This window comes from Vollenhovia emeryi, unplaced genomic scaffold, assembly GCF_000949405.1.
Source record: "Vollenhovia emeryi isolate VEMERY1.0 unplaced genomic scaffold, V.emery_V1.0 DF939241.1, whole genome shotgun sequence".
NCBI classification, from domain to species: domain Eukaryota; kingdom Metazoa; phylum Arthropoda; class Insecta; order Hymenoptera; family Formicidae; genus Vollenhovia; species Vollenhovia emeryi.
Window position 1 is genome coordinate 212,576 of NW_011967125.1, and position 10,282 is coordinate 222,857.

The 10,282-nt window shown below is 39.9% G+C and overlaps 1 protein-coding gene across 4 annotated transcripts in view; it reads right to left on the reverse strand.

Annotated features, from left to right (window-relative positions):
• The window catches only part of LOC105560118 (glutamine--fructose-6-phosphate aminotransferase [isomerizing] 2-like), an 18,295-nt gene extending 9,953 nt beyond the window's left edge, over window positions 1-8,342 (reverse strand). For all 4 annotated transcript variants that reach the window (XM_012008941.1, XM_012008940.1, XM_012008939.1 and 1 more), the window contains exon 1: window positions 6,962-8,342. In XM_012008941.1, the coding sequence (XP_011864331.1) occupies window positions 6,962-6,968 (7 nt within the window). In that variant the 5' untranslated portion in view covers window positions 6,969-8,342. The remainder of the gene's footprint in view (window positions 1-6,961) is intronic.
• Between the last annotated feature and the right edge of the window lie 1,940 nt (window positions 8,343-10,282).

Below are 10,282 nucleotides of genomic sequence, written 5' to 3' on the forward strand. Positions count from 1 at the left end.
TTTGCGAGGAACAGGGAAGGCCGGGAATCTCGGTTGGCTTAATGACGAGAAAGAACAGGTAATTCAAGACATAAGCGCGCCGGTGAAAGAGAAAGTGCGCGTGAGGTTAAACGAGAGATTCGGACATCGGACCGCGGTTATCGCCATGTTATCACGCGCAGCAACCGTCTTTACATACGGTACACATCATCGAATTTCGAATAAGAACAGAAATCGTCTTTGTCCTAAACCAAATTCTCCAAACATTTCATCTTGTTCGATTCAATTTAATTCAATTCCATTTATTTCTTATTTTTAATAGAAATCAATGTTATTTATTCTTATTTCTAACAGAGGCAAAAGGAGGGAAAGGAATTCTTTTCATTATTTTATAATATTTCGCATATTCAATAGATCATCAACCAGCGATACTGATTTCCGATTATATCATATATCTACGAATTAGAAATTAAGACTTATAACTTGGTTTTTACTCGATCTTAATCGAGCAGCAATAACAAATAGAATATCAAGCTAAACTCCAACATTTTATTTACAAAATGTGGAGATTACCTAGTTGAATAAGATTTCTCAAATTTTATCGGCGAGTAATTTAATGTTTATGAACAGAGCACTACATTTCATACAATTAGACTACGCAATACTGGAATATATTAAACGTATTCTTCTTACAAAATCTCGCTTTTGTTTCAATAGAGATATACGACAGTACTGTCGATACCCTACAACAATGCCTCGCGATGCTAATCAGATAGAATTACGTACGGATCGAATGTACAATGGAGTACAATGAACAAATATATATTTTGTCTCATTGTATGTGCTTCCAGTTAAACATTTATCGTAAAATGTGCCATCCAATGTTGATGCAGTTATATTTCAAAAAATTTAATTATTTAAACTTGTCTCGTAATAAATTTCATGTACGCACACGCACACAAAATATAAATTTTTTTCATTTCCAAGTAGAACTACTAACTCATGGCTGAGAACGACTGCGAAATGCGATATCCAAGCACGCTTTTTACACGGGAAAAATCTAATATTCATTTTGATCGCACCCGATTGTCCCACTTTTACTTCGGTTGATTTCACTCCGAAAGTTTCCCCGAGTGTTTTTTTAATTCCCCTAGATAGACGCAATTTAGCCACAAACTTGTATACATATAAATACTATATACAATACTAGACCTTTGAGCTGAAAAGCGAAGCAAGAGTTCCACCATGTCTTGTTAGCAGGGTTGGAAAGTAACTCGTTACTTGTAACAAAGTTACAGTTGCTTTTTTTGGTAACTCCAACTTAATCTCGTTACTTTATATATTTTTAAACCTCCATAGATCGCATTAGGCCTTGCATTTGCGCATAAACGCCTTTATCGACACTTAACAATTGAAATGCAGATTTGATATTTTTATTTTGATTGCAAGAAAGTAACTGCAAAAAGTAACGATTCGTTACTTTTTTAGTAACTGTAACTAGATACTTTCGTAAAGTAACTTTGCCAACCCTGCTTGTTAGGTAAATATCTGTCAGTGACTGACCCAAACCGATGCACACATGCTACTTTATTTACCTAACAAGACATGGCGGAGCCCTTACCTCACTTTCCAGCTCTAAGATAGTAGTTTAGTAGTATATGTATAGAAGTCTGTGGATTTATTCGATTACAATATTGACAACATGACAAATTCTTTGTTATCTTATTATATCTGCTTATTTGTTAAAGAGTCGTCTTTCAAGATAATAAGCGACTCGAAAATAAAACAGCAATTCAATACGTATCTCCATTATTAGCAATAAAATGTATCATTACGATACAAAAGATGAAAAATTCTATATCTGTATCTGTCGATCATAAATCTCGATTTAAGTAGATCTCCGAGAAAGACTGCGTGATCGATAAGACTTGAAGAGAGACTCTATTTGTACACAACGACGAGAGAATTTTTCCTGAGCGATTCATACGAATATCCACACGAATGATCCCTGGTAAAAATTCCGTTAGAAACGGATAGAACATGAATTAAATTCTATCTGTTTCTGACTGTTCTACTATGCGTTTTCGCGAAACGCATAGTAGAACAGTCAGAAACAGATAGAATTTAATACATATTCTATCCGTTTCTAACGGAATTTTTACCAGGGATCGCGCAAGAGTATCTTAACAATTGTCCTGCTTCATTTGCGGAAGTCAGCTGTAAAAGCGATTTGATGTCACGGATGATAAGCAGTCTAGCGATAAAGAAATTCTTATCGAATAACGAACGCGGCAGTGTTTCGGAATTGTCGGATATATCGAGCATTTTTTTAAGAAGAGATATTTAATATGGCTTGGCTTTATCGCAGCAATACACGATCATGCTCGGATTAACCACATTGATTAGAGATAGTCTTTCTGAGTAATTCCATTGGAGGAATATCCGTTCCGCATTACATTACATACTCGTGCAGTCATAGTTACAATTCGCTATTGTTTCTTGGAAAAAACAGTACAAGTATTTTTCTTTTAACAAGATCCAACTGTTTTATCGCAATATTTTTTTAAACATCAATGAAAGAATGTTATATCCATAGACACAGTAAATATAGACTGAGCGTCCAATTGAATAAGCTGAAGCTTGTGAAGAGAGAGAGAGAGAGAGAGAGAGAGAGAGAGAGAGAGAGAAGATTTAAGAAGACTTTCGTTCTCTGTCTTACACCATCATAAAAGAAAAGAACCGTGTCTTCGCAGTACTACACAGGCGTGATTCTCCCTTCTCGCGATGGTGAGACAGAGAAGTCTTCTTAATCTTCTCAAAGAAAGTCTTCTTAAATCTTCTCTGTCTCTCTCTTCACAAACTTCAGCTTATTCAATGGTACGCTCAGTCTATATTTGCTATGTCTATGGTTATATCACTATATTTCGTTTCGAACGGACTGATAATCGAGATATAAATAAATTGAACAAAAAATTCGAACGAGGCAAATATTTTGACTTGTTTCGATTCTTGTTCTATATGAAAATTGGGCGCGAGAATTGATATAAAGTTGATGCAAAGTTCTTCAAGTAATCTTTCGGGACATTCGCTTCACACGAGAAACAGCGAAACTTTATTGCGACGCAAAGGTAATTGAAATGCAGCCAACGTGCACGAACGAGACCGCGGTTGAATGACCAGGCAGTCGATGGATAATCGCGATAGCATCATCTACTAGCACGACGAACTTGGCCTTCCGACCTACTGACCACGATATTCCTCATATGCGCGCCAATCAATTACACGACAAACTCGATTGACGAGCGAATAACACGCTGCTCATTTATGATTTTCTTTCTTCGTGTATAAACGTATACTCCCATTAAAACACAATTTATTTTCCTTTACTCCTTTAATTATCTTTAAACGTTCGCAAGCAGTTCAGCAAAGCTTGCGTTTATATAATATAATGTAGTAGAGCAAAAATTTATACATATATAAATTATATAATTATTATATAAAGACATTTATTTAATGTTAGATACATATAATAAAATGAAGAATATAAAGCTGGAATAGTATAATACCCGGTTGAACATGCGTCCAATAATAATCTAAATATTCTAGTACTTGAGACTTTCCGCTCGAATACCTCGTAATTGAATTTATTCATAGCAGTCGAATCTCGCGAGGTAAACGAAATGGCGGGGCCGAAGGACGGGGGATCGGGGAGAAAGGAGTCGCGTATTCGAAGGTGGATATCTCTGTCGCGTCTAAATGTCATATGTAACTGTCCTGTGCTATGTTGCTGCACCCTCTCGCCTCGGGTTCGCTCAGGTCCGCACACCGCGAAAAAGAGACTTTCACTCGACGCTGCGCCGAACGTCGTCGATTTCGTATCAGAAATTACGTATCACCGATACAAGCCATGGCACAAGAATAGTTGCAGGAACGTGCTCCAATCATTTCCCTATCCAAGATGATATGTTCTGAGGATGAAGCACAGTGACCAGATAAAAAAATGCGCAGATTTTTCAAGTGCTTTAATCACAGAAGTGTTTCTTCGAAGTTTCAAGCTCAAGCCTTCGATTAATCGCCCGAGCGATTGGTATCAAACTCCAGAGGATTTATGCAATAATTTAGAGTTTGCGTGAAAGAAACTCACTCAAACTGATATCACACAATATTCGGCGAGAAATTGATCTCGTGTCGATTTTATGGATCACTCGAATCATTCCAAGGAATATTATTGGAGAAAGTAAGCAGCTAGTTAGCGAATTAACAATGTTGCCATAATAATATTTCCATGTACGCAACAAAAAAGAGCTCATCGATCGATACATGCGATAACCTTTAGAAAGTGGTCATTTTTTTAGAAACGAGATATTTCCTTATTCTAAAACTTGATAATAACAAGTTTAATAACGTTCGTTAATTGCCACAGACGCTTCCATTAACTTGGTCTCGACGGAAGAGGGTTTTTTTAGCACTGTAGAGCCATTTGGTGAATACCGAAACGCAATGTAAGTGTAGGTCGACGCCCGAGGAAGCCGTGTCGATTACATTCCGCGAGAAAAATGAATGGCATGCTGTAACGTTCCTGCGAGCGCACGCGAACGCATCGCCAAATCGACGTGGCGTCCCCGAGGCTTCAATCGTCATTTGTCATTCAAATTGATCGTTATTCTATTTTATAATCGGAAAAAGTCCCCTATTACGAGACAAGTTCCTAATATGAGATAGGGGGGGTTTCTGTCAAAGTATCAAGCATCGTCTATTGGTTCCATCACGAATTTACTGCTCTTCAAGTGAAATCTATTCAGTGGAACATTCATTGTTATATGTAGATCGTGTAATCGTCGCAAAAAAAGATTTCTGATTGAATTTTGACATTGAAAACCCGCTATCTCGCATTAGCAAATTTTCCTCTATGTATCTGTTGTTTCAAACTCGACAAATTTCAATGTTATTATTTCAATATCAAATTAAACAGCGGTGACTACTTGCTATCGTATCGGTAAGTTTAACATCCGCTGAATAATTTCTTATCACGAGATCTAATTAAAAAAAAAGACTTCGGTCAACTGTTCGGTGACACGATCGAAAATGTGACTGGGAAACCTGTGGACTTTCGCAGTCCTTTCGTAATGACTTTTCGAGCCGCCGCGATGCCTTACAAAGATGTTACACCATCTAAATCTCGAATGAAAGTAACGTAAACCCCATCGCAGATTCGTGAAATTGCTCCGAAACAAAAACTGTTGTAAGAACTCGGAAATTTACGTTATCAAATTCACTACAACTGCACAGTTTCGTGTTATCGAAATCGTGTAAGAGCAAGTATTTTGCCATAAATATCATAAATTAGCGGCGATCATCTTCTGTCATTCATCCAGTCGTAAAATTAATATATTATTATGCCAAAGATTTTCTGTGTAATTGTAGAGAAAAGTCCCCTATTATATGAGACAGGCTCCTAACAGCCGGGGTTCGACGTCAAAATTCAATCACAAATTTTTTTCGCGACAATTACACAATGAAATTTCCACTAAACAGATTTCACTCCAAGGGCAATAAACAGATGATACCTATTAATTTAGTAGCAACCCCGCTATCTTATATTAGAAACTTATCTGGTAATAGGGAACTTTCCGCTATATAAGTACACGTACATGTATGTGCGTAAAATAATGAAATTTTTACATTGACAATCTCAAATGTGCAATGTCTATACGCTAGAGTGCGTACGCTAGAGTACGACTTGCTACTATCGTTAATAATTGCAATTGTTATTTTGTCTAAAATTAGAACACACATCGCTCGGCATTTACAAGTAAACACCGACGACGAGCTCTCTTAGCATGTGTGCGCGTTTCCTCGTTCGATTCCGTACTTCCGGTACGAATGCGTTATCGCTATTATAGTATTTTCTCTTATCATTTTGCAGAAGAGGGTAATACACTTATCGGATTAACGCATAAAAAATAATGAATAGCACCGATAATTGACCGACAGCGATCAGATATATCGCAACTATAATGTTAATCTATCATTCGCGATATCAGAAAACTAACATATTCAAATGCAGTACGGTTAATAACATTTATTCCTTCCATAAATCATACATGCGATGTATGTAAATGTCGTTAGACAACTGATGTTAAGACAAAATTGATGACATCAGGATAATAATGTGCCAAAAGCACTTTTTAAGGATGCAAAGAAAAATAACGTGTCGACTCATTTGTGTCTATGCAATTTTTAATTGATATACCTTTGTCATAAATATCAGAAATTAGCGACGATCGTCTTCTGTCGTTCATCCAGTCGTAAAATTAATATATTATTATGCCAAAGATTTTCTGTGTAAAGAGACAATATAAATCTTTCTTCTTCCATATGGAGCTTCGTTTGTTAGGCAGAGGACGGATCCGTAAACGCTTCAGGTCCGGTTTCGCCGAACGTCGCTTAACTTTAATCTTATTGTTAGTTTAATTCACGTTTGTCTCTTTCTAGAGCAACAGTTGAAAAGAGACAAAAAAAACGAATTAAGCTAAGCTTGAAGTTCAGCGACGAAACCAGACCTAAATCTGTCTTATTGTTAGACTGTTAGACGTAAGACAAGGCAGAGAAAAAGTCAAGTCGTGAAAGTCTCTTGCATACGACTCGAGTACTTCTCTGCCCAGCAATCGAATTGGCGTGTCTCGTTACGTCAATGGACAATCCGACGATTGCGTACCGGCTTGACGCGGCGTGGCATGAAATCGACGAGTCGCGACACGTTCCACGCAGCTGGGCGTAATCTCGTCGCTCGATTTCACACGGTCGTGTTCCGAGAACGGCGGTCGAATTAGACACGATAACACACCTGCGCGTTACTTGACAAAATCGACGAGTGCGTAACGAGCGAGTCGAACTCGTCGCATCGCGACCACGCCACGTCAAGCCGGTGGAGAAAACGACAGCGGCGGCGACGACGTCAAAATTCGCTCTACGTACTTACCGCACATGTTATCGAAGCAGCTCGCCCGCCACGTATGTAGAGACACGAGCGGAAGGCAAACGGCAAGACCAAGAGACAGACGGTGAAAAATTGATAGAGAAGTAGGAGCGGAACGTCACTTTCGCTAGGTATAGCCGCGATACGTACGACGCACGCTACTCCGACTCTCTGAGCCGTGCGACGGCGTGCTGACGATTTTTATGACGTACGGCAGTCGCACGCGCGCGCACCAATGTACATACACGTGTCAACTGTGAAAGGCGTAGCTGTCAACGTATGCTTTCACCGACACGAGCCGACCGAGCTGGCGCGCTTATCGATCGGTTCACCGATCGCGATTTACCGATCACGCAAGCGCGACGCATCGTCGCCAAGTATTAATCTTCCTGTTACTACTCGATCGGCCGCCCGTAGGCTCGTAGCTGCTACGCGATCTACACCGGTCGAACGCACACGACACTCGCAGCGAGATCGAACACTCCCCTCGGTCGAGTCCGCTGAAATTCGGTCACTACCGTCGTATTCGTGTGCCAACTACGGTACAGAGTGTGCTACTTGACGGGGATAGTGGTCGGTAAAGCAGACTCGGGCGAATTTGGAGACGCGGACACTTGTGTAACATTGCATTTACATTGATGAGTGAGAAAATATAACCAGAGAGAAACCTGATGAGGAGCATTTTCGCTTGGCTCATTCCAGCGCCCTACGCCCATTTTCATTTTTGCAACTATACATTTCGCTACACCCATTTTCAAGCACTGCCACTTATAGTCTTCACTTAATTTCTCAAGCAGGTAATGCAGTGCCCAATTTTGTTTTGCATGCTTGAAATGTCGGTAACACGAGAGCGTTATTGATTTTTCGTAACAGTAGCGAGCGAGAAGGTATAAGAGCGAGCGAGATGGCAATAAGAACGAGCGAGATGAGATAAACACATGCGAGCCGCGAGGAAGACTCGATCTCAATCCTCGAGCCTTCTTCGCTCCCTGTTAAACAGGGAGCACACACACTTATGCAAAAGTGTGTGCGCCTCGCTTTATTCTCATCTCACTCACTCCTATTACTATGTATCTCGTTCGCTCTTATACGATCTCTTAAAAATAAATCAAATCCACAGAAATTTCAAGTAAATGTAAAGTAACAACTTAACAAAATTCAGCGATCGCACGACGATATCGATCATTGATTATTCGCAGAGAGCGATCGCGGTTTCTTCCCGCACTTCGCAAACGCGTGTCAAGAAAGAATGATACGATATGCGAAGCGGCTCGGGCATGACCGATCAATTCGACTGTCGTCGCGTACGTGAATGATCCTGCGTACGGCGCCGTAAACACCGAAAACAACGAGCGCGGTTTCCAAGAAATGACGTAGCGCCGTCAACACCTCGGTCGAAAACAATCCATTGAAATCCGCGCTCGGTTTTCGGCCGAGGTTTTTACGGCGCTACGTCATTTCTTGGAATCCGCGCTCGGTTTTTTCGGTGTTTACGGCGCCGTACGCAGGATCATTCACGCGGCGACAGTCGAATTGATCGGTTATGCCCGCGCCGCTTCGCATATCGTATTATTCTTTCTTGATACGCGTTCGCGACAAGTGCGAGAAGAAACCGCGATCGCTATCGCGCGTAGTGGCAATCGAATTCATTGTCAGTGACAATCGGACACAGTGAAAACTGAAGAATTGGCATTGGACACAGTGACGGTGACAAGTGACTTTATAAACGGAAGTGTGAATTCGCGAGTCAAGTGGCATTTGGATACAGTGTCAGTGACGAGTGACTATACAAACGGAAGTGTAAATTCGCGAGTGTGTCGGAGGACAGCTGAGACAACGACACCTGAGAGGAGGAGGCAACGGGCGCCATTGCAGAATCAACGTAAATACAACTCCGCCGCTGCGCATCGTGTCGGTGAGTGAACAGTTTTTTATTTAAGTAACGGAATCTACATTTTTAGATCGTAGATTATAGATTGATGTATTTCGTTACGTTAAAATGGATAGATTACAAATTATTTCACATTTTATTTAATATATTAAATTTATCGAAAAGAAGTGATTTCACAGAGCTCTACAAATTAAAGTATATCGAGCTCATTTTTTATGTTGAAAATCGTTGAAGTACATCATAGAAATTTCGCGAAATATAACGAATATTATCGATATATTCGGCCAACTAATCAGCTCTCGTAGCCTACCCATTTTTAATTAAAGAATTGTATATATGTATAAAGTAAAATATAATATGACGTGAGATTCCATTATATTTTGCCGAGAATGCTTAAATTTGAAATTATTTTCATACTTAATTTGAGATTATCGTAATATTCAATTATAATATCGGTGTCACTCGTGCGGCAAGTTCCTCTTTTCTGGATCTTACGTCATTTATTCTGCATGTCTCGCGATACTTTTAAGATGCGTTTCATATGAATACATGCATAGTCACACGCATCTCGTATTTTTGCGGTCAATTTTCGCGGTCGGTTTTCGCGATCAGTTTTACACAACATGTTCAACAAATTATTAATTGTTTAAAAATTACGTTCTTTCTTTAAATAACTTCTCTCCTGGTGGTGCATTTTTCGATACGATCGGCGCTCGCATATGGGTAAGAAATATCTGTCGGTGATAAAGCAATTATGGAAGGAATTTTCTTTCTTCCTGATCTCTGGTGAAAATGACCAAACTGTATGGCCAGGAGCAACGAAAGGTATGTCCAATCTGGCCCAACGAAAGAAGACTAGAAACGACAGGTTAAGTGGTCAATATTGGCCACTCCGATGGAGTATGATGTGCGGAATAAGTTGATTTGTTGTTATTTATCAAAATTCGGGTGGGTTATATTCTTTACATCTCGCATATGTGCGAGATTAACAAGACTCCTATTAAATCCCATTCGCGCGCGTATAGTCCCAAATCGGACCTTTTATAAATGGCGTCGCGGAGGAAAATGGATAGGACTATACATACATCGGAATACGGGCAGTGTAGAGATTGGAGTAGGCAGGGACAGGGGGACATAACTCGATAATTAAACAGATAGATTATAGTAATAGGGAGCGAAGAAGGCTCGAGGATCGAGATCGAGTCTTCCTCGCGGCTCGCCGGGCTCGCATGTGTTAGAGACCCTAGAAGATAGAGACTGGACAACTGGCGGAAGTGTCCACAAAATGGCCGTCAGTGCCGCGATTTAATTGAATCTTGTGCTGCTGTGTTGTGTAAGTAATATGATTTTTTTCATTTACACACAATCTCTAAATGAAAAAAATCATATTACTTACACGACACAGCAGCACAAGATTCAATTAAATCGCGGCA